Source organism: Lactuca saligna, chromosome 6, assembly GCF_052625555.1.
Source record: "Lactuca saligna cultivar CGN05327 chromosome 6, ASM5262555v1, whole genome shotgun sequence".
NCBI classification, from domain to species: Eukaryota; Viridiplantae; Streptophyta; class Magnoliopsida; order Asterales; family Asteraceae; genus Lactuca; species Lactuca saligna.
This window is the reverse complement of record NC_136422.1, coordinates 154,234,780-154,259,293: the sequence shown is the minus strand read 5'-3', so window position 1 is coordinate 154,259,293 and position 24,514 is coordinate 154,234,780. Positions and strand designations below refer to the sequence as shown.

The 24,514-nt window shown below is 33.2% G+C and overlaps 4 protein-coding genes across 9 annotated transcripts; 3 read left to right on the top strand and 1 right to left on the bottom strand.

The window, feature by feature from the left end:
- Positions 1-324: 324 nt before the first annotated feature.
- Positions 325-2,832, top strand: URED (urease accessory protein D). 2 transcript variants are annotated; one of them, XM_078962495.1, is made up of 8 exons: positions 325-455; positions 534-599; positions 718-792; positions 1,221-1,265; positions 1,528-1,758; positions 1,937-2,019; positions 2,130-2,304; positions 2,536-2,832. In XM_078962495.1, exons 1-8 carry the CDS (start codon positions 333-335, stop codon positions 2,647-2,649), a joined length of 912 nt encoding a protein of 303 aa, XP_078818621.1. In that variant the 5' UTR covers positions 325-332; the 3' UTR covers positions 2,650-2,832. The 2 variants fall into 2 exon arrangements, with proteins under 2 accessions (XP_078818621.1, XP_078818622.1); XM_078962496.1 differs by having other exon boundaries at positions 2,519-2,832.
- A 2,917-nt stretch (positions 2,833-5,749) lies between these two features.
- On the bottom strand, positions 5,750-9,060 carry LOC145002002 (organic solute transporter ostalpha protein (DUF300)). 2 transcript variants are annotated; one of them, XM_078961319.1, is made up of 10 exons: positions 8,646-9,060; positions 8,073-8,337; positions 7,923-7,979; positions 7,726-7,834; positions 7,454-7,638; positions 7,265-7,353; positions 6,908-7,163; positions 6,569-6,814; positions 6,078-6,432; positions 5,750-5,982 (listed from the first exon to the last, which is right to left on the bottom strand). In XM_078961319.1, the coding sequence occupies exons 2-9, from the start codon at positions 8,295-8,297 to the stop codon at positions 6,130-6,132; spliced, it is 1,470 nt and encodes a 489-aa protein (XP_078817445.1). In that variant the 5' UTR covers positions 8,298-8,337; positions 8,646-9,060; the 3' UTR covers positions 5,750-5,982; positions 6,078-6,129. The 2 variants fall into 2 exon arrangements, with proteins under 2 accessions (XP_078817445.1, XP_078817446.1); XM_078961320.1 differs by lacking the exon at positions 8,646-9,060 and adding an exon at positions 8,463-8,623.
- A 1,190-nt stretch (positions 9,061-10,250) lies between these two features.
- PGSIP2 (plant glycogenin-like starch initiation protein 2) lies at positions 10,251-15,027 on the top strand. The gene is made up of 5 exons (XM_078960249.1): positions 10,251-10,398; positions 10,481-10,583; positions 12,574-12,783; positions 12,903-13,540; positions 13,806-15,027. The coding sequence occupies exons 2-5, from the start codon at positions 10,519-10,521 to the stop codon at positions 14,840-14,842; spliced, it is 1,950 nt and encodes a 649-aa protein (XP_078816375.1). The 5' UTR covers positions 10,251-10,398; positions 10,481-10,518; the 3' UTR covers positions 14,843-15,027.
- Positions 15,028-17,238: 2,211 nt separating this feature from the next.
- On the top strand, positions 17,239-22,655 carry LOC145000353 (uncharacterized). 4 transcript variants are annotated; one of them, XM_078959561.1, is made up of 5 exons: positions 17,239-17,380; positions 18,381-19,648; positions 20,622-20,880; positions 21,007-22,111; positions 22,188-22,655. In XM_078959561.1, exons 3-5 carry the CDS (start codon positions 20,678-20,680, stop codon positions 22,215-22,217), a joined length of 1,338 nt encoding a protein of 445 aa, XP_078815687.1. In that variant the 5' UTR covers positions 17,239-17,380; positions 18,381-19,648; positions 20,622-20,677; the 3' UTR covers positions 22,218-22,655. The 4 variants fall into 4 exon arrangements, with proteins under 4 accessions (XP_078815687.1, XP_078815688.1, XP_078815686.1 ...); XM_078959562.1 differs by lacking the exon at positions 18,381-19,648 and adding an exon at positions 17,826-17,906; XM_078959560.1 differs by lacking the exon at positions 18,381-19,648.
- The last annotated feature ends 1,859 nt before the right edge of the window (positions 22,656-24,514 follow it).

The window sequence follows — 24,514 nt, the reverse complement described above, 5'->3', positions numbered from 1 at the left end:
ATAAGTAGAAGTTTAATTTTAAAAATTGAAAAAAATCAAAAATTGACAAGTGAATAATATTTATTTCAAAAATACCATAAAATTTCTAGTGTCAAACTCATCATACATTAACATATGGTAAAAAAAACCATCATTTATTAAGAAGGATTGTGCTCGACTTGATCTTGACTTAGGTTAGGAACCAAATGTAAAATAAATTTGGTTAGAAATGATTAAAGTGGCAAAAATAGAAGTTGGGTGCAGATCACAAGGACTGGTAATTTACTAATTTTGTCGATCACAAGGACCATTTGTGTAATTTTGTAATGATCATATGATATTAAGAGGCAATTATGAGGGCAGAATTGAGGGTAAATATGGAAACCGGGAAGTTAGTGGTGGGGAGAGTAGGAGGCAAGTCCACCGTAACCCGATGCTTCTCCAAGTATCCTCTCAAGTTCATCATTCCGACGAAGGTATAAACAAATCCCTATCAAATTATTCTCTGCTTTATGAGCCATGAGAAAAAATTTCAAATTTGATATGTATTGCAGGCAGGGCGTTCTGAAACTGATGCCGTTTGGATCTACACTCTCACTTATGGCGGTGGCATTGTTTCTGTAAGCATTTCGATTAAGCTATGATAAGGTTTGAGTGAAACAGATGGTTTTGTATTGTTTAGGATTGATCTTTCATATAACGCATGCTTCTCTCTTTCTTTCTTTCTTTCCGATTTAGGGTGATTGCATTTCGGTTGACCTTACCGTAGAAGATGGTTGCACTGCCGTTTTGACAACTCAGGCATCTACCAAGGTCAGTCTCCTTCACATCACAGCTATCTGATTGCATACCATGTGTTTGTTTTTATGCTTCATATGCTCTCTCCTGTAAAAACTGCAAAATTTCCTTTATGGATGCCTCAATTCTTAAAATAATTTCTGTGTTCCCAATTATAGCAAATTTGTGCTCACGAGTTATCGAAATAGTGACATTTTCAACCAATTATCTAGCTTCATTTCATATTTTCATGTCATTTCATGTGCATAGTATACATAATTAGGGCCTAACTTTAACACCAACACAAAAGACATTAAATTCTGTTATTGGGATATACTTTGCTGCATCTAGGGTACATACCTTCTTGTCTTCTTGATTGTTCCAAAATACTAAAAGATGGAGGGAATTAAAATCTTTGCTGAATGTTTTCATTAAAATAACAGAAGTTTCACATGGTCGTATAGGTGTACAAATCAGTGGCCTTGAAGTGCTCTGAGCAAATGATGGAGGTAATAAGTTGTGCTGTTTTTTGCTTTTTTGCATTAAGTGCTGTTTATTTCATTAGCTTCATTTCAAATTTAAATTTATTACATAAAAAGATGGCTAGTTAACATATGTACTCGACACTAAAGTCTAAAAACACTTAATGATATTAGAGTTGTGATTCTCATCAATCTCATCACCCAGATTAAAATTTAGAATGTAGAATGGAATATTAATTTTATTACATATATATACTTTTTAATGATGCTAAACTTTTGAATGTAGTAGGCAAGAATAGGGAGTGATGCCCTTTTGGTTGTCATTCCAGATCCAGTGACATGTTTTTCTACAGCAAGATACTCCCAAAAGCAAATCTTTAGAATGGTTGGAGACTCAAGTTTACTGATTGTTGATTGGATCACTAGTGGGCGTCATGAAAGTGGAGAAAAATGGGATTTTGGGCTTTATAAAAGCACCAATCACATATATCTTGATACAAAGCCCATGTTTCTTGATACGGTATCTTTCTTTCTTTCTTTCTTTTAGGCCATAGGATTCCAAAACATCTACAATACTTTGTCTTTGACATAAACTAATCACATATTTAAACCAAGTTATTTGTTTTATACTAGTTAAAACACATATGAAAAAAGAAGCATTACAATGAGTATATCTCCATTTGTTTGATTGTATTTAGGTACTACTTGAGAACACAAGTGTTTCAAGTATTGGTGAACGAATGCAGGATTACCAAGTAATTGCAATGGTTATTTTGCTAGGGTAGGATTATCTTTTTGAAGTATTCTTGTGTGTTTTTTTCTTTCTTTGTACTAATATGAAATTTCAAAAAAAAAAATCATGTTTTGGGTTGGGTTATTATTGTAATTTAGGCCTAAATTGAAGAAAATACAAAACCAAATTCAAGAAGATGTGAAAAAGATGATGTCAGAGCAATTACGCGCTCCATCTATTGGAGGAATCTCAGTCTCTAAAGCATGTAATAGTAATAGTGATCGATATACAAAGCCTTCACTTATTGCTTCTTGTAGCCCCTTTGGTCCAAAGGTATTTTTCATTTTCTCCTTTATATTGTTTCCTTTTTTTAACTTAATTATAGCAATATCTTCCAAATACAAAGCAATTTTATGCTAGCTACATTTGGATTTTGAATTTATTAATGTATAATAATATAATGTCGTAATAACAAACATTTGAAAGAGTATAATGCTAAAAGCTTTTAAAGTACAATGCTTTAATAAGAATAAATAAATGAAAGTAGGTTGCCATTTGTTGCAGGGGACGGGTGTGGTTGTGAGAATAGCTGCCACAACAACCGAATCGGTTTATAGGTTCCTTCATCATCAATTGGCGGGTATGGAATCAATGCTTGGTTTGTGCCCATATCAATAGATCTTATACATTTTATGAATTCGTTTTTTTTTTTTTTAAAATTGGATTTATGTAGTAATCACTAGTTATATGTTAATGTTAGTTTTTTTTAATTGGATTTATCTAGTGAATTTTATTTCGGTTAATAGAAATAGCAATGTATTTTTTGTCTCTCTTAAATAAAGTACCCAACTTTTTCACCAAGGCATTGCATGGATTAAGTAGCTTGTTTAATGTACATATCAAAGTCATGGATGTTTAATGTACATTTATGAGAATATACTTGTTATTGCTACTCCCTAATGAGCATTGACCCGACACGACTTGTTTGTAGATTATCTTGAGTCGGTAAAACACCAAAAATAACTCCACAAATGAAGACATTTGTGATTTGTATCAAGAATTTAATTGATTGTCAAATTTTCTATTTTTTATACAACTCTACCAAAAAATTTCTATGATACATTCAACTTTACAAAATTCAACGGAACGTATTTTTTAATAAGACCATCCGAAATACCCTCAACAGATGGCTCTGATGTCTACATGGCACCCAACCACAATGTGAACACCATCCTGGGTGTTTAGTGGTGGCTATTGGTTGCAAGTTTTTGTGGTCATTTGTGGTGGGGAGCACGAGCAACCACAACCAATTATCTTCTCTCTCTCTCTCTCTCTCTCTCTCTATATATATATATATATATATATATATATATATATATATATATATATATATATATATTTCTCTACCTCTCTCTATATTTTAAGCAATGTTCTAAATAATGTTAGACGCGATTTTGACGACAATGTCAAACCTTAATCTTTTATGAGTCATGACAAGCCTTGTCATTTGTAAAAGTGTAACTAAAGTTTTGTATATAATCAATAGTTATATATATATATATATATATATATATATATATATATATATATATATATATATATATATATATATATATATATATATTCTACTATGCGTGACAACATTTTGTTAAAGTGTGGCGGCAAGTATAAGCTTTGGAGCCATGACACGTCATGACGAGGTTTTTAGAACCTTGATTTTAAGTAATTAAAAGGTACATATTTTTTATTTAAATAATCAAAAAAAAGAAAAAGAGGAATATAGTAGTGTATATACAAACCTTTAGTGGTTGTGTTTAGTGATGAGATGACACCACCATATTAGTGGTTAGTGGTAGGTACTCCGAATGACATAATTACAGGGGTGTTTGGAATTGTTTTTTGAATTTCAAAAGTGTTTTTGGTAAAAAAAATGTTAATTGACTTATGGTGGTGATAAAATAAGTTTTAAAAAAAATGTTTAGATTAACTTTTATGATATCAATAAGTTAATAAGTTAAAAAGTGTTCGGCTAAAATCTACTTTTGAAGGTATTATAGGTGAAAAGCTAAAAAGAGTTTCAAAAAGTTAAATTTTACATGCTTTTCAAAACTTGTTTTTGAAGACTTTTTAAAACTAATGAAAAAGTCATTTTGATATTGCCAAACATTTTTTTTACTATTGTCTTTGCAAAAAATAATAAGTCAATAAGTTGTTTTTAAAAACAATCTCAAACACTTCCTAAAATGTTCTTTTTCCCTATTGAAGAGTTCAATGATTACTGAACTCCATATTCATTGAATGTCAACATGACATTCCACAATGGTAAGTTTAATCATTGAATATCGATTCGGTATGTCATCTCATTCAGTTATTCTATTAAATTATGCATTATAGATGCTTTAAATTTTTTATTTTTCTGTAATTTAATTCAATTTTTCAAATTTTCACTTTTGCCTAGTCCTAGTATCATTAGTTTTTAATAAAAAAAAACACATAAAATTGAATCATATACACCTCTAAAGCAAATATATATTTATAATTTAGAAACAATTTTAGATTAAAAATATTACAATTATCATAATACATTTGTAGAACAAAATATTTACAACTTCAATGATACGACAAAATCAATTTTTTTATGATTTGGTTTTGCATTTATGCATTCAACCACAAATAGAGCTAGTATGATATTTTTTTATATATGCATTGCTACAATTGATTATTTATCAAGGTATGTTTCTTTGGAATTATTTAACTAATAATGCGCTTAATCTATTCATTTAATGGTATGTTTTTTTAATATCTTTTTGACTTTGTTCATTCGACCCTACTTAACAATTGACAAAGAATTGAATGTTAATACTTTGAAGATGTTGATTCTTGACCTTTCAAAGCCATTGTTATCAACAAAGTGAAAAAGTCTAGCATTCATATCCATTGTTATCAACAAAGTGAGTGAAAAAGTCTGGCATTCAAAGCCATTGTTATCAACAAAGTGAAAAAGTCTAGCAAGTGTGTCAAATCTTCCTTTAATTTTTTTCTTTTTTAGAACTGACTAATTTTATAAAGATAAACTAGCAAGAAGCTAAACAACCTGATTGACATGCAACTTACTTTGATTCATTGCCCGATCCGGTTAAAAGAAAATAAAACTTTTTTTTTTCATTCTTCCCAAAATAGTGTTTTGACGAAACTCCTTAGAACCAAAGACCAGAGCATTACATTAGTTCCAAATGAAGCGTAGTCATCCAAACAACCTCCATCATCAACCTCTTCCCCTGTTAGTATATATTCATTAATATCAAATGTAGTACTAAAGTTTCAGTAGTACAACTATTCCCATCAATTTATAAAGAAGATGGCAGTTTAATTCGGTTAATTTGGTGGGAAAAGTAACAACTATTTCCAACGGTTGTGACAGTTGATATTTGTGGGCAATTTTCTCCGGGTCAATTTTTTCATTAAGGATCTGGCCCGCCAAGGGCTCTACCCTTCGACCCGCTATAGGCAATGCCCCTAGATCTCGCCCTTTGAACCCACCAGAGGCGTTTGTCCGTGGACCCCACATTCCCGAGTCCGCATTAGTTATCTGAGTGTACACTCAACATCTCCTCATAATATAACCAAATAGAACTCAACTTGTATCAAATAGAATCATGACTGCACTAAATGTATTGATGACACTAAAATCACCTACACATGTTAATTTCTATAGCGAGTCAACACAAACATTCATTCAATTTTGTGTATATTTAGTTAGAACCATCCACTCCACAACTCAACTATCAACATTTCATCCTTTATTCCAAAAAAGAACTTTTCAAATATCCTGCATCATATTTTCAGTTTTTCCTCAAGGATAAATCCCTATCCATTAGAGGATTATATAACGTAAACATATATACATAATACATCATTAGCTACTGCCTCTATTGTTAGCTGATAACCTCCTTTTTTAGTATCACCCACATTTTTTTTACAGTGGTAACAGAATCAAGTATCTTAATCACCCTGCAAAAAACACAAACACCAGTCTCAGTCCAATATTGTCATGTCACATCATGTTATGTGTTACAAATGATGTGTACAAGTAAACATAAACTTACCAGCTGTATAGATGATATCCAAATATGTAATTTGACTTTTTTTTTTTTTTTGTCAAAAAGGTTTAGAAAACATGTTAGACTGAGAAGAGACTTTCGATTGCTGACGTGGCCTCCTCCCTTCAAAGACACTACTGTCACTAAAACTCCCTCCTACTCCATCATCATCCCCTTCAGAAAATTCCTTACTCCATGAATTTAAAGGGATAACATGAATATCATCTTTAGAGCTCTTTATTCTCTTCTCATGTCGTTTCACATTCTTTGATATCTCATGAAAAGTTTTATTTATTTTCGCTATTCCCCTTTCAACCGGCTCCACCACATGCGACACCGTAAACTTCATATCATCAACCATCTATATTCAACAAAAATAATAAAAAATGTTAAGTCACAACAAAACACTGTCAGGATGTGAGATGTAAATCAGGTACACAACAGTCTGACTCTGACTCTGCTACTGGAACCCTAGGTTAAAAGTTATGGGAACTTACGATTTCACCGCTTCCAACAACCACATCACGAACACTTTGATGTAACTTCATACGCTTTTCGATTTCACCATGAGGACTAAACCGTAATTTTGTGGTTCTCTCACAATCCCGAACCTCATCCGGAGCAGGTTCCGAACCTAAAGATGCATAGTCCTCCATCACAGCAACATTGCGTACGCATCTTTCACCTCGTTTGTAAGGTGCTGCTGGAAATACATATAGATGCACCACTGCAGCAACACCCATCTGTATGTAAACATACAGATGTTCAAAAACCCTAAACCCTAAACCCTAAATTAGGTTTTATATATATAAAAAGAAATAAAGCCCAAAACTTGCCTCGATACAGATGATGTAATCTTGAATGCGGGTTTTTAGTTCTTGAGCTAAAGAACCTTGAAGGGCACCCATGGAAAAAAGAAAGGCAACAGCAACACCTTGCCACCATGTTAAGAATACTATTGACTTAAAAGTCAGAAACTTGGCTAAAGGTTTAATTGGTGCTAACTTATCTTTGATTACTGAATAGAACTGTATGAGGCAATACAAGGCCCAACTTTGGCTGAAGTTAAGGACTAGTGCCAAGTATGGATAGCTGCAAACAAATATAACAACTTGTATTCACATTTTACAAATTTGCCCTTGTTTAACCAGAAAACATTTAATGGAGAAAAAAGAAAGGAAACAGGGACTTACGCGTATCCCCATTCAAATTTTCCTTCACCATAAACTCCAAGAAACTGAAAAAATATTGCTAGAAGTGCACATATGGGCTTCAGGATCATCTGGAAGCAAGAATTTTCATGAGATTAGATAAGGAATAAGGAGTAAACCACACTAGAATTATAAAACCTAATTGTAAATAAGAATTAAGAAAAATCATACGTATTGAACAATCCCAATTTTTACAGCTTGGTAGAAATCAGAGCCAAGATACCACTCCCTCAACATGTAATTCAGTGGAAAAGGATGTTCCACAATTCCATAAGTATATGATTCTTCTATAAGTGGGATGCTTGAGGTGATTAGGCTTTTACTTTCCATGAATTTAATAGTATTATCCTCTCCACCTTCAATCAACATAATATTTGTCAAAAAATATGAACATGGACACAGGAAACTGAAATTATAAGAGTTAAATCTAGAAAAGAGCATACCTAAGCAGGCTATGAGATATCTCTCAAAGCAATATAATGCAAAAGCTTCATAGCAATCCCTGACTACTTCATAGTTGAATGCAGCATCTGAATCCAACAGTGACAAAAGCTGTTCACATTACAAAAAAAGTGAAAATTAGATAATTGTAAAGAATATAGAAAAGTATCAGAAAAGAAATAAAGAACAGATGTTATACCGATACCAATGCATAAACAGGGACCATTAGGATAAGCCCAATTAGAAACTTCTGCTCCTGAAATACAAGTAATTTGAGATGATAATTGTATTCAAATTTAACAGGGAATCAAGAATTATGATGTATGAAGATGGTACATAACAGAAATACCTCAGGTTGATTGTATGCAGATAAGTGCTCAAACATTAGACACATTGAGAGGATAAGAGCAATGAGTACACAGAAGCTTGCACTGAAGATTGTCCACTTGTATAGAAAGGAAGTTTCAGCACCAATGTTGCTTGATGACAATGGTAACATTCTGCTTGAGGACTCCATCACCATCAGAGAGAATGATAAAACAATAACTATTCTTTTCCATCCCATCAGAAACATACGATGATAACACTTCCTTTACAATTGCGGATAACGGGCACTGGATCAAAAGAATGTCAAAACAAGTTCCATCAATATGTAAATAAACACAGGAAAACAGTATAACCTTTTACAAAAAAGGGAATCAGAAATTGAAGTGAGATAAAGAGACAAATTCCGATAAACCTTTTTCACAACCCAAAGATAAAGTTGATTCAACGGATATTCCAGACCATGGACGAAAAATCCAACATTTCCCGAACAAGTACGATTAAGTGATCATCATGAACACACAAAAGCAGATACATATTCAAATTCACTAAAAACTAAATGTGTGTCACATAGAACCCTAGAGAAGCTTTAACTTACAAGATGAATAAACCGATTATCTAATGTAATGCTGCACGAAGACTTCGAAAGATTTGTGGACGTAATTTCAAGCTGAAATTCTCTCGAAGGAAGTGAGATTTGTGAAGAAATCTTTTGGAGTTTGGAATATGATCGCGAGCCTAGGCGGTTGGGGATGATGAGGGGTTTGGGATATCTTGTGGGGTTATTATCTCGGGGGAGAAAGTTTCGGTAGGCTCGAAACATACGGGGCTTTCGGAGATCTTGTGGGGTTATCTCGAGGGAAAAAGTTCCGGTGATCGGCTCGATTGCTCCGGTGACTGTCAGTTAACTTAGGAATGAAGCAATTGTTTCCATCAATTTGATGATCATTTTCTGTGTTGAGGTGAACCAAAGAGCGAGCTCTCTCAAACCGATTATCATCAGATTTTAACAATACACTATTTTTTTTTTGTCCATAAAAATGGTGCTAAGATTCATCTTTAACCTTTTACTTTATTTTTTGTAAAAAAAATTATATCAAAATGAATATTCTAAATATGAATTTTTAAATGTTTTAGATTTTTGTAAATATCTTTTTTATTGTTAGCTTTTTATAGATTATCTAAAAAAATTATCGTTACAATAACTTTAAAACTGATTTTATAAAGAGTTCAGGACAATTTAAGTTTATTTTAACATTTCGATTTAAATTCCGTATTCACCACTATTAGTTAAATAAAATAAAAAAAAAACTTCTGCACATGTATTAGTATATTTCAAATTTTCTAAGTTATTATATTTAACATCATATTCAAAATTGTAAAATTAAATATATTGTATTACAAGTTGAAAGGACGTGCATTAAAATTAAAATGTTTCTTTAATTACATTGAAGTTTTTGATTAATTATTATATTAGGTGTAAAACCCATATATTATATGGGTTTATTTAAAAAAAAATTAAATACAAAATTTTAAACATTTAAGAAGTATGAATTTATAAACAAAAGTAAAAAAATATTGAATTATAAAAATTAAAGTGTTGTTTTCTTTTTTAAATTTAAACAAATACTTTAGATAAATAAATAAAGAAAATTAATGAATCTTTAATTTAATAATTTTGAAATTATAAGGAAAGTTCATTAATGAAATTGATATGAATTTAAATAGTATCTACAATTTAATAAAATGAAAAACAATAAAATGACATGTGGAATAAACATTAATTTAAAATAAACACAAAATTATATGTAGCAAAATAAATAAGAATGTAACATGTAGCAAAAAAATCTTTATTCTATACTAAAAAAAGTTATATTAAATAAAATATTACATACAGATTCATATACAAACTAAAAAATGTCTTAAAATCATTTTTAGTAAATCAAAATATCCAAATAGATAGATTTTAAAATTAACAATAATAACTATAGTAATAAATTTATATTAAATCGAAAATAATTCAAGACAATAACAATTGATTTTCATCACATATTTGACACGTCGTCATTTTCTCAATCAATTTGACCATTTTTGGTGCTATTGTAAAGTATAAGGGCCCAACTAGCCAAGCTCACAGTTCAAGGGCCATTAATGAAGTATGTCAATAGCTTAGAGAAATTTGCATAATTTGAGCATAAATTTGACTGCGGCTGTACGAGCTCTGACCCTCTGTAATAAAACCTTTAACGCTGAAGCAGACTCCATTAATGTTCTTTTCCTCACCAGTCACCAAAACCATATGCAAAACTCAACGTTGCTTTGATATTCTCTTGTATTCAAGATCCGAATTCGTAAGTTGGAATCACATGCAATAGAATTATTTTTGGGAGTCAACAGTTATGTTCGTCTGCTCCTAATTTTCATTTTCCGCAGATCACAGATGCAGCCCTACTGAAATTGATTTGACAAGTATGAGAGGACTCCTCGGTGCTTCGCCTACTCCAATTGAGCCTAGACATCGGCTCTCCGTTGCCAAGTAGATCCTTCCTCTCTTTTAACTTTAAAATGAGTTGATAATATATGCAAACCAGGTGTTTGTGAAAATGCTTGTTAGAAGAATTATTTGTGTCCTTGCATTGGTATTTGTTTGTTTGAGGTTTTATTTGGTTAGATTTGACAAAATGATGCCCTAAAAAGTTGATTTTTATGAACTAATTTCATTTGGGTCAAAATGGAATTGGAATTTAAGCTTTTATCGTTTAGATTCAGAGACCTCTTTCTCTATGAAGTCCACTCAATTGCAGTTGAAAATGCGACTTTTATCTAATGAACTTTTAAGAAAAAAAACTCTACTGATTTCAGGATCAAAGAAACTATTATCTTATCTAATCTAGTTAATGTGTATTTTGGTATCAGCATGTAAGATAAAGTTTGACTATTTGACCATCTATTCCAAAACCTAAGAATAGTTATACACTGTCTTTTGATTTGTTAATCTCTCAACTTTAAAGTTGATGTGAAATTCTAGATTTCAAAGGTTGATATTGACATTGATTGTTATATTGGGTACATAGAATGACAGAATAGAAGTTGGTGATTAGATTTGTCATATCAATGTCACATTCAGAAATTGCTAGTTATCAAAACGGTTGTTACAAGTTACCAAATTTTCTATCCATAATCAGGAAAAAGTGGTCCCATATTCTTGTAGATCTTATTATCCTTTTGAATTGTTTGGTATTTGTAGTTGTTGTTGCATAGTTCAATTGTGATTTTCATTTATTTCTACATGTAGCCTATAAGTAGATAGCTATGGCTGCTAAAACAAACACCAAAAGGATTTAATTACCTCTCTTCTTTTACCAAAACTACCTAATCCCTTATTTTAGATCTGTAGTTGATTTGACTCTTCAGTTTTAAAATCCAAAACTTTCATCACACTTTCTGCCCCCATCATAGAAAAAAGGTGTATACCCCCCCCCCCCCCCCCCCCCCCTCCCCCCCAATTGACAACATGGAGGAGGTAAATCACAAGGGGATGCCAGGGTTTGAACCTGAGACCTCTCTTATGGATTATATTACCCTTGAAAATTTAATATCAAATATAGTTTATGTTGTGTTTGGTGTTTCATAGTCATGAATCTATAAGATGTTTGAAAAAACTTATGACTATCCCTTGAATATTTTTATTATATATGTTATAAGAGAAATGAAGTATGAATATTTTAAAGCATTAAGTTTGTATGAATAGGGTCTTCATAAATATTCTCACTTGGATAAATTTCTCCATGTACAAGGATTTCTTTAAATTTAATTGAAGATTATGTCATATTTTCATTTCCCATTTTATAGTAGAGGTAGAAGTCTAGAAGATCTGTGATGTTAGTGAAGTCATCATAGAAAAAGGGGGTCACTTTGGGGTTATTAATTATCTCTAATTGGTCAAATAGGTAAAATTGGGGAAAATTACACAAAAGCCACTATGTTATCAGTTCTATTACCTAAAAAGCCATTATGATTTATTTATTTTTTGCATAAAAGCCATTGGCATTTTTTTTCTTCCCATTTTAGCCATTATCGACCTACAAAATCAGTTGCGAGGTTTGATTTGCTTACATGGGATTTTTTTTTAATGTGGCATCTGATGTGGCTAGGGAAATGTCCACATAAGCATGTGTTATACTAATGGATGCACTTAAGAACTACACTTTCACATTTCCATTCCCACATCAGATGCCAACTCTTTAAAAATTGTCCATGTAAGCAAAATCAAACATAGTAACCAGTTTTTATAGGTCAACCATAGCTGAAATAGAGAAAACAAAAAAATAAACCAGCTTTTTTGTAATCTGCCCATAAAATTAACCAATTTAGCTATAAAATAAAATAGTTCATACAGTCTGAAAGTCTTCCAGAACGTATATACATGTGATGCATTATGCATATGGATACGACCTCTTAAATTGTTTTATTCAAAAAGTTATACCATTATTTTATAAGATATTAATAGTTTTTTTATGTTTCAGTGAAGATACAAGCAAAAGAAGGTCTTTTGGAAATAGAAGCTTTAAAGATGGTGAAAAACCATATCTTAGTCCCAACCAAGACAGAAATGCAAGCTGCAAATTTCCTACTTTAAAGCTTGTTTTGGTTATTATAATATTAGGAGCACTTTTTACGCTCCTTCACTCGCCAGCTGTATATAACACAGAACGCCCTTCCCATTCCGGATCCCGGTACGTTATATATCCTACCCTCAGTACACAGTACACAGTACACAGTACACAGTACACAGTACACAGTACACAGTACACAGTACACAGAGTAAATAATTTCTTACATCATGTGCACACAGGGTGAGTTTGGTAGAAAGACGGGGAAATGAGAAATCTTTCTCAGACGATGAACGCTATCTATCCCATTTAAAAGTCAACTGGAATCACATTTCCGGGGTAATTAGGACGCTTTCCGATGCAAATGAGTACAAGGGAATCGGTCTATTAAACTTCAACGAGAATGAAACCGATCAATGGAAGGAATTACTCCCATCACCCGAGCACATTACCCTCAGCCTCAATCCTGCTAAAAACATAACTTGGGAAGATCTATATCCCGAGTGGATCGATGAAGAAGAAGAATATAAAGTTCCCATATGCCCTAAATTACCCTTGATTGAAGCTCCAAGAAAACCAAGAATTGATTTCATAGCTGTAAAGCTTCCGTGTGTGAAGACACGGGATTGGTCAAGAGACGTGGCTCGTTTGCATTTGCAACTTGCGGTTGCAAGATTCGTTGCTAAATCTAGAGGGGTTCATCCGGTTAGAGTGCTTTTGGTGACCGATTGTTTCCCGATTCCAAATCTTTTTATGTGTAAAGAGCTTGTGATGCGTAGGGGGAATGTTTGGTTATATGAACCGGATCTTAATTTGTTGAGGGATAAAGTCCGGCTTCCGGTTGGGTCTTGTGAACTTTCGGTCCCTCTCATGGCTAAAGGTTAGTTCTTAATAAATTCTTAAATCAGTTGTACTGTGTTTGATGTGTATCAGACTTAAACGGTTGTACTGTCGTCACCAAAGCTGACACGTGCAAAAGACATAAATGCTATTTATCATCCAAAATAGCCTTAAAAGGTTAAAGGACCGAAAACGTACAATTAGAATTCGTAGGGACGTGAATGTAACGAATGAAAAAGTTTGTGGTGATTTCATAATCTTCATGCTAATTTACAATTGATGAACTAATTTGGTGTTTGTAACAGATTATAGATACTCCGGGAATCCGAAACGAGAAGCGTATGCAACAATTCTACACTCGGCTCATGTATACGTATGTGGAGCAATTGCAGCAGCTCAAAGCATTCGGATGTCCGGGTCAACCCGAGACTTGGTGATACTCGTCGACAACACAATCAGCGACTACCACCGCGAAGGTCTTCAGGCCGCCGGGTGGAAGGTCCACACAATTGAACGAATCAGAAACCCTAAAGCCGAACGAGACGCCTACAATGAATGGAACTACAGCAAGTTTCGTCTATGGCAGTTAACCGATTACGACAAAATCATTTTCATCGACGCTGATTTACTTATTCTCAGAAATATCGACTTCCTCTTCGAGATGCCGGAGATTACCGCTACCGGAAACAACGCCACGCTTTTCAATTCCGGTGTAATGGTGGTTGAGCCTTCGAATTGCACTTTCAAGTTGTTGATGGATCACATCGATGAGATTGAGTCGTACAACGGCGGCGATCAAGGGTACTTGAACGAGATCTTCACGTGGTGGCATCGGATCCCTAAACATATGAATTTTTTGAAGCATTTTTGGGAAGGCGATGAGGAAGAAAAGAAGGTTATGAAAACACGTCTTTTTGGCGCCGATCCTCCGGTTCTTTACGTTCTTCATTACCTAGGGTTGAAGCCATGGTTGTGTTTTCGAGACTATGATTGCAACTGGAACGTGGCGAAGATTCAGGAGTTTGCTAGTGACGTGGCACATGAACGGTGGTGGAAGGTTCATGATGCGATGCCGGAGAATCTGCATAAGTATTGTTTGCTTAGATCAAAGCAGAAGGCGGCGTTGGAGTGGGATCGGAGGGAGGCGGAGAAAGGGAACTATTCCGATGGGCATTGGAAGATTACGATAAAAGATTCACGTTTGGAGAGTTGTTTTGAGGATTTTTGTTTCTGGGAGAGTATGCTTTGGCATTGGGGTGAAACGAATTGGACTGATAATGGAACAGTGAATGCTCTGGCTCCACCGCCACCGGCGACTGTTTTGACGGCGGCGTTGTTATAGTGATCGAAAAATCTGTTTTAATGTGTGTAGCCATGTAGGTGATAGTTGCAGTTTTTATGTAAGTTGAAAGTTAAAGTTTCTTATATGGGTAAGTCAATGTGGGTCATAGACGAGATAATAGCACATCGGGATTATAATGATCTTGAAATTATTAAATTGTTTGAAATGGTAATTTGTGTTATATATATGATTTTTGTTTTAGCAAAATTGTAAACGTGTATTATATTAAAACCATGTTGAACATGTTTTCACTTTTTATAAATTTCCACTGAATACTCAATTTATTTTTTGTGCAAACTGGTTTGCGATAAATAATTGAGTAAACTACAAAATTGCTCTTTGTGTTTGCTAAAAAACTGTTGATGGAGTCTAAATTTTTTTCAATTTGCACAAATGGCTTAAAATCTAAATTTTCTTTTTTGGTGGTTTTGATCCTTTAATTTAACTTATGTCAAAAGGGCCCCATTAAGTAGAACATATGTCCTCCCTATGATAACATTTTTATCATTTTTGTCTTTCAAAGTCTCTACCTTTTCTATACACCTTCGGCTTCATCGGTTCTTTTATTATTCAAACATAAACTCATTTCCCTCAACGATAGTGTTTTGCTTGCGTGGAAATGTGGTGATTTTGCGAATGTAGTGACATCTCTTACCCTTGATTACCCATTTGATGCATGTTGTGAACAGGTTAGCAATTTCAAGTTACTTCAAAGTTCAAACATTTTCCTTAGATTTGAGCTTAATCCTTTTTTTTCCTGAAAAATTGAAGGATTCCATATGGAGGTTTATAATGTGTTGAAGACCAATTGGGTTTATTGGTTACTAAGAACAATTAATTAATAGACATTGGGTGTCTTGGGGGGATTTGCAAGATAGAAGCAAAACATGGATCTTGTTTGTGGTTATTGTGTTGTTTCGGAACTAGGGCATATATGTTAAGGTTTTGGTTGTTATTATTATTATTATGATTTAGAAACCCTTATTTGTATGGTAACCCATTTCAATGTCTAAAGTAGTCTCTCATAATGTTTGTTTAAGTTGATTGTGTTGTAATACATTGATTTTCTTTAACTTAATAGTGTACTCGTACATAGATTAGATGGTATATAAAGTGACACACACAAACTGACGATTTCAAAATGAAAAATATCGGTTTTCAAATAAATAGTATGACATAACCATCCATAGTCACAATGTCATCAACATACCATACACAAAAGACATAACCAAAAGGGTGGTAAAGTCAAACATGTTCATAATTATACCATCACAAAAGACATAACCATCAATAGTCACAATGACATTATTATAACTATTTCTTAAACAACCATAGTTTTCAAAATAAAAATATTGTTTTTGAAACCTTAAACGACATGAAAACCATACCAAAAAAACATCAACCATGCACCATTTTCATCATTGCACCATGACAACCCTTGCACCATATCAATTTCTTGGTTGACTGCTACATATATTCTCTTGCATTCTCTCCCAGACTTTTGTATGTTCTTGAATTTGACTCTTGTATTTTTTTGAATTGTGATCCTTTTGTTTGCACTCACCACATGTGACACTTATAAATTTCCTAGTTAGAGGGTGTTTGGGAAACTTTTTTTGTACTTGAGTCAAAGAAATACATTGACAAGGCCCCATGGATGAAGATAAATATCAGATTTTGGATATGCGGCATTGTATCATATTTAACCTCCTATAGCCCGGTGCAATGACCAAATCATTACATTTTACAAAAGTTGAAGGTCTAATTTAATAAATTTAAAGTTCTAAGAATTAATGGTGACAAAGCCAAAAAATTCATGGCTAATCTAACAATTAATCCTGGAAAATCAAAAAAAGAAAATCACAAAGCATGTGAAATTCATGTGTTTTAAGTTTGATTGGTTCGAAAAGTTAGACCCCTTTAATGAGTGTAGATCGAGGCTTTGAAGATAAAACGAATACGAACTTCCTATGTTCTTTGCTTAAGTGTTTATTTATTTTTCATAATGTTGAGTAATGAGGCGAAACATAACATCACATCTACAAACTTTATTGAGACAAATATGATACTGATTACTAAATTTAGTGAATGAGTATAGTTTGATTTAAAGTTTTGAAACGAATTAGACTATTTACACTATTTGAACCTCTCTTATTTGAACCTCTCTTATTTGATTATTCTGTCCTAGTGAAAACACTCATCTGGTTACATTTTAGGTTTTGTTGCATTCATGATCCATATCGTAAATAATTGTAAACTTTTATTCTTTTCCAAAATAATTGCAAATTTTAATAACCTTAGGGGCTGTTTCGTAAATTACCATTTTGCGACGGTCCTTCGGTAATTTCAAGATTCTCAGTTCTACCCCCAATTCCATATATCACCTAAATCACTAGTTGACTCGTACAATTAAATGACCTAAAATCTATGCCTTACGAAAAGAAGATCCTTTCATTCTTCAGATTGCTGCTACTGAACAATGGCGAGAAAGGAACATAATCACACATAATTCGAGGGTTTTCATTTCTTCGCTTACAGGTATTCATCATTCCCTCGCGCTTTTCAGTTAGGGTTTTCATTTTCCTTCGTTCGTTAGACAAGTTATCAACTTTTTCGGCCTCTAAATTTGTCAATGACGCTATTAATGAGAAGCCTTCTTTCTTGTACGTATCGTTGTGAAATAAATGTTATTTGAAAAGGGATCTTGTGTTTATGCTTAGCTTTTGCCCGTTAAGACATGTAACTGAAGTGACTGGTGTTTTTTTTGTGTCTTTTTAATTCTGTGGTCGATTCAACTTTCATTTATTAAAAAAGGGAATTAATTGACGCTAATTCAGCTCCCAATAGTGCTAAGTATTAGACATATATGTGATTCAGCTGCTAACTTCTAGTATACAACTCCCCGTGTGCTCTCAAAGTGTGCATGTTCCCACCTTCTTCCTTACTAAAGTTTCTTATCTTAGCTTGGTTTATGTCGCAACAGGCAAATAGCTTTAAGAGACTTGCGACTGAATTCTTAGGTAGCATTAAATTCACAGGAATTGGGTGAAGATCAAGGATATAGGTGATCTCTCCTTTTTTTTTTTTAATAAAGTTTCTCCAATAAGTTATCCTAAACTTTTCTATGCCCTTTCATTTGGTCTACTTTTATAGTACATAGAGTGACTTGATATATAAGAAGCCACTCCTTTTCTTATCATGCATTGGGACCTTCAGGAAAGAGGGTCTCTCTAACCAAAACTTTAAGTGGATACAGTGTTAGATATATAGACCTAGAGTGTTGGTGTATGTGGATATTTTTGTTGTGACATTTTATTATCTTTTCTTGCGTATTCATTCATAATTTAGATCCCTTTTTTATGGTTGTTGAGTGTGATTGATTTACCACAACTTGTATATCATCAGAACTACTTTTTATTTGAATTCTTAGTTGATGTTGATTTTAAGCTTTATTGTGTATCTAGGCACCTTGTATATCACAGTCACGTGATATGTTCTTGATTCTTTTTCTTTCTTTTTGTGATCTTTACATGTGTAGATGGCTGCGTTTTTTCTGGGCCACGTGATATTATGCTGCCACATATCCAAATAATGGAAAATCCTCATTGCCAACCTTTCTTGATCTCCAGCAACATATCTTTCCCTTTGCAACCAAATTATGGGAATTTAATCCAGAAATATAATAATGAAATCCACTCTTCAATGTTGCTGAACTATCATTTTTAGGCACTTGTTGCTTTCCAAATGATCTTCCATGTGACATTGGTTATATCAACCAGTGATCATGGTGGAACTATCTTCAAAATGCTCGTAACAACCCTTGACAAATCTGAGGGGCAGATTTGGAAATAAATCAATAATATATAAATGGCGAATACTCTCAAAGTTAAGAAGCATCATGTTTTGAGTTTTGCTATACATAAAGCTTTGCAAATTGCAATGTGAAGCAAGTTTGTCATGTTGTGAAGGTTGATGCATGTTGTGGTTGTGTGGCATATGTTGGATAGACATTAAGAACATTAGTTGGCATCAACATCATGTCTAAAACGGGAATTCTCCATCAACTTCTACAAATCAAGATGCAATTGGTGTTCTAAAAGTCAAGTGTCTTGACTCTTGAGTGACTACCTAATGTCCTTACTCTTTCCCTTGAGAAAAAAGGTGGGGGTGTATTGGTTTGTTAAATTCAAAGGAGGAAGGAAAGGTTTTAGCTATTTTAGTATGTAAAGAGGGTAAAAAGGACTATCAAGTAAGAATGTGACCATATATGGATCTAGTGTATTTTGGCAAGTTGCTAGATATGGAACCTAATTTGAGGTGATACTTATCCATTATGTTGCAAATTCAACTTTTGTAATTAGCAACTCGATATATATAATATTAATATGGTCCATCATGGACTAGACATGATACGTCCAATGCAATATGAGGCGTGAGCATTATAATGTCAAACACTTCTACATTAGGAAGCTATTAAATGGTGTTAGAGATATATTCGAAGGGCACTTCGAATTCAACATTTGCAAAAACAAAGCAAAAGTGCTTACATGTCAACTATTGAAATCTAAATCTAGTAATTGGATATCTTTGAAGAAAGCAAGGATATGTTTTGGTTGAAGATTCTTTTCAAACAAACAATGGAATGCAACTTGGGCAAGTTGTATGGCAAATCATATAACTAAGGGCAAGGAGAATGTCTAGAAGGGTCTACATGACTTGGCCAATGAGTAAGTCATATGACACATCATCACAAAAAGTCTGAGTAAGTTGCAAATGGAAGGTGCTTTTAAGGAAAAATGGAATTAGGTGAGGAGGCTATGCAACTTGCATGTTGCTTATGTATAACAAAGGGTTTTAAAGGCTTTTACTTTGGGACTTTTTCATTTATTATACTTCACTCTCACAAAAGGGTATTTTTTTTTTCTCTCTTGGGAAAGCAGTTATTGAAAACTTTCAAGGACTATCATTGTGTTCTTGGGTACTAAAGATATAGACATGTTAAACCTAGAGTTCATATTTGCTAAAGTAATTGTCTTAAAACTAGGGTTTTGTCTTAGGGCTAGTAAGCTAAATGTCTAAATGGCTAAATGTTGTTATATTCATGTTATTTGTGAAGATTATGTATGGTTATTATGAATTTGTTCTAGAACACCATTGATGGATATGTTGGACTATTAAGGTTTTGTGCTTTGCATGATTTATCTACATTGATCTTTGTAAATCACATGGGTTGTGGGTATTTAGAGGTGAGGTTGTAACAAGCATTTATATGAGGTATTGTGTTTAGAAGATAGTTGAATATTTTAAGAGATCAATTGGAAGATAAACTAATATTGTGTGTATCTATTTTGAAGTATTAGGGTATTCATATAAGGTGCTTATTAGCTTATTGTGATTTGGTAGAATAATTTATTTGGATTGCACAAAACATGAAGCAAAAAACTATTGTTCTATTACATTATACATTGGCAAAATTGTTAGTAACACAATCTTGATGTATTTAGTTACCTTATGCTATTATCCAGATTTTAGGGTGTTAGATAGGACCTCAATTGGCTTCCATGGTTAGAGATGGGGGCTCTTGTTTCCATTGGTGTCATTTGTTTAGTGTTTTTGAACAAAGTATGAGTAGACTTTTGTTATATTTCTAATCATCAACCCTTAGATTAGAGATTAATGAATATGAAGCCTAATTTATGTTTCAAGCATATCTTGTTGAATCATGCAAGTGTGGAAGTTGAAACATGTAAATTTGAACTTAATCTTTTTGCAAAAACAGATTATGCTGTAGCTTGAGTAGAAAAGGTAAAGAAAAAAGCATTAAAAAGTGGGACAATGAGTGGTGCACGAAGAAGATCAAAATCCTTATGGGACAACAAAGAAGAAGCAATCCCTCAAAGTGGAAAGATTCTTGATTCAAGCTTTCATGGAGACACTTCACCAAAACGTTCAAATTCAGAAACTAATGATGTATTCATGTCTGATGATTTTTCTCATGACCCTATGCAACAACAACCAAATGAAAACATCCCATATAGGTTTGCATTTGCAATTCCATTACACTGATTATCTAATCATGATTATTCAAAACATCAAATAATCATTTTCCAAAAACACCCTTTTTTATGTTTTTTTCTTTCTTTTGAATTCTAAATAACATGTAGAGGTGGCAACCGAGACCGGAGTAGGAGTCCACCCCGAAGCCGAGTCCGGGACCGGGATCGGAATCGGGATGAAAGACAGGAATCGTATGATTCCGGTGACATAAGAAATGATTCGATTTCAAGGGCAGCATCATCACATCGATCATCTAAAGATTTTGCTTCTGGAAACTCTAGAAGAGGTAGTCAGGGTCAGGGTCAGGGTAGATTCGTCCACCCGGAATCAGGATTCCGTGATGAGAGGAATAAGGATTCCGATGGACATGGTCATAGGAAAGATGCTGATTACCACAGAGACGGAGGTAATAATAATAATAATAGGAATAATTCTTATGATAATAATAGTGTGAAGCCCCCATGTAGGTTTTTTATGAGGGGTAATTGCAACCGAAATCGTTGCAAGTTTTCTCATGATATTCCAAAATCAGAGGATTATGTAGAAAGGTCACATGATGAAAATAACAAATCTTGGAATGCTCCTATTTCATGGAATCAAGAATCCCAATCCCAATTTACTCAAAACCCAATCGCTTTAAATCAGGCTGAAAAAAGTCATGACATCAACGGAGGACCAAAACTTGAAGAAGGGAAACCTCTAGAAGCTTCTAGAAACGGGATCCCAACTGAAAATAAGGAGCAGGAGCAGTTTTCTCAAACAAATGAGAAGCAAATTCTCGCAAGTGCCCTTGAGTTGCTCTATTCCCTTCCGAATTCCGGATCTTCTGGTGCCCCTGTGAGTGATTCCGTGGAACAGGGGAATCCGATTCCGGTGGAATCAGATGTGAAGGAGGAGGAAACCGAGAAGAAAAAAGATGAGAATTTAAAGAATACGAATAATAGTGGGAAGAATGAGGTACAAGGGAAAGTGGAAGAGGGTGATGAAAAGGCAATGAGACAATTCAAGATTGTGCTTGTGGAATTTGTTAAAGAGATATTGAAACCAACATGGAAAGAAGGTAAAATGAGTAGAGAAGTTTATAAAACAATTGTGAAAAAAGTGGTTGAAAAGGTTTCAAGTAGTATTCAAGGAGTTCAAATTCCAAGAACACAAGAAAAGATTGATCAATATCTCGCGTTTTCTAAATCCAAAATCACTAAGCTTGTTGAGGTCAGTTGTTATCTATCATGTTTTTTCACGCATCATGGTTCCCCTTTTTTATGTTTTTTTTTTCATTTATTCGTAGGCATATGTGGGAAGGCATCTAAAGGCTTAATAAATGCTTGAAAATGTTGTTAAGATGATTACATAAGATGAGTTGATAGTTGAGAAAGGAGGTATTTGTTGAACCATGTATTATTATTATTATTATTATACAATAAGTTTTGGCAACTGCTCTGTTAAATTTATTTATTTGGTCAGTCATTAATTCATTATAACTTATGTTCCAATAACCTTTTTGCCCATTAAATTAAAACCCTTGTTGTAATGTTATTATTATTTTTTATTGGGAAATGGCAATGGGCAAAAAGTGGTTGAAATTGAAACATGAGGGACCATGACCGAATAAATAGTTTTTTCTAGTGCTAAAATGCTAAAACTTATTTTATTTGATAGGGATTTGTAGGAGCAAATATTTGGTTATAGTTGGTGTAAGAGATGTTTGTTTGTTTAGTGTTGTTTTTAATTTAAATATTTGTATTGCCTTGTACTATTTTATAGATCCGTTGCTTGGTGGTTTGGTATCTGTTATCTTAATACAAATGGGTTTGAAGGTATTTTTGGTAGCATTAATATCTTGGCGAGATGACAAAGTTATTTGTCGAAATTTCAATATACTAATTTAAAAAGAATGTGGCAGCTATAGTTATAATTCAAGAGAAATTAAATATCCACATACATTTATTCCTACCAATTCTCCTATCCTTGTTAAATTGTGACATGTGTTACATTTAAGTATTAAAATATTATTAATTTTATTAAATATGACATGTCACCATTTAACATGAGTAAGACAATTGCTATGAAGTAATTGTAGGAGGATAGCATATGAAAATCTTATTCCAGAACATGCTGATTATTAGTATGTGCCTTAATTTAAAGGTTTTCATGTAATTTCAGATTTATGGTAGGTCCTTTCTTCAATCACTCAACATACCATAAAACTTAAGTGGGTTATGTTGGAAAACTTGATGAGATATATAAGGTTTTCTATCTCATAATGTTTTAATGATAATAAATCATCTATCTCAAACCTAAAAAAACAACTGTTATCAACACAAATATATCATATTTATAAAAACAATCTACCTTATCATGTTGATCCTCACATACTGATCCTATACAACTACTTTACTAGATCTATCTACATGGATCACTATGAATAACAAATTAACTATGATGTTTCGGGATTCCCTGGCAGCATACCAGGGTCAATAAAGAAAACGATTGATGGGAATGGAGTACTTGAATAAACATGCGATCCTGTCTCCTCATATCAATATAATTCATTAGCAGCGCAAGACTGTTAAGTTCATGGTGGCTATTTATACTCCATTAGATGACTTAAACAACAAATGAGGGGAAATGGAGTACTCGAATGAACACACAATCCATACTCATGGAGTGTATGATTCATTAACACCTATATGTAATGAACATGTTGGTGTTTCAATTGACTGCCTAGAATGGTCAGTGGTTATCACCCTACTCCGGCAGATGACTTGTACGAAACTCGCTCCTGGACTCGAGATAGTAACACGGAAACGGAACTCTCATATCCGTTCTAATATCACACATACCCTAAAACATAACTACCTAATATCAAACTTATCATGTAGACTCTAGTACGCAAATTGTACCCTGATACGTGATAGTGTCGAGAAATACTTTGTACAAAAAACTACCCCTTGTTCGAAATTAATTGAACTAAGCATCTCTTTTAAGTCTTAGGGTATAACTAAACAAGGTTGTAATACCCATAATTATCCTTAAGTTCTTGCCTAAGTAATATCTTTACAATACAGAAGTCTAAACAAGGTTGTAATACCCATAATCATCCCAAAGTTCCTCCCTATGTAATATCTTTGCAATATAGGATAAGTTTATATCTCTTAAGCTTAACTCAAACTAAGTATCCTTTATGAGTTTTATATCATCACTAGGGAAGACCACAATGCTTAATCTTAACTCCCAATACCAACTCTATTTAGACAACACTATCATAATCTAGTGTATACATTTAACACAGAGTATTAGGTGTGTATATATACTTTCTCAAAAATAATACTTATATTATTATTATTATTATCATGTAATAATATTATATATACATTTGAACACATATATAATCATCTCTAGTTCGCACAATGTATGTTATTAACTATACATCTAACACATATCTCATGCAATAAGCATATAATTCACATATAAACTTTCAACAGAGATTTAATACTTTTAATAATACTTGTATTAAAATTATGTTCATAAAGTAATTATGCATTTACCTGATTGAGGTGGAAGATCCTCTAAAAAGCTAGCTCTTTGACTAATACTTCAACTTATCCCTAAATA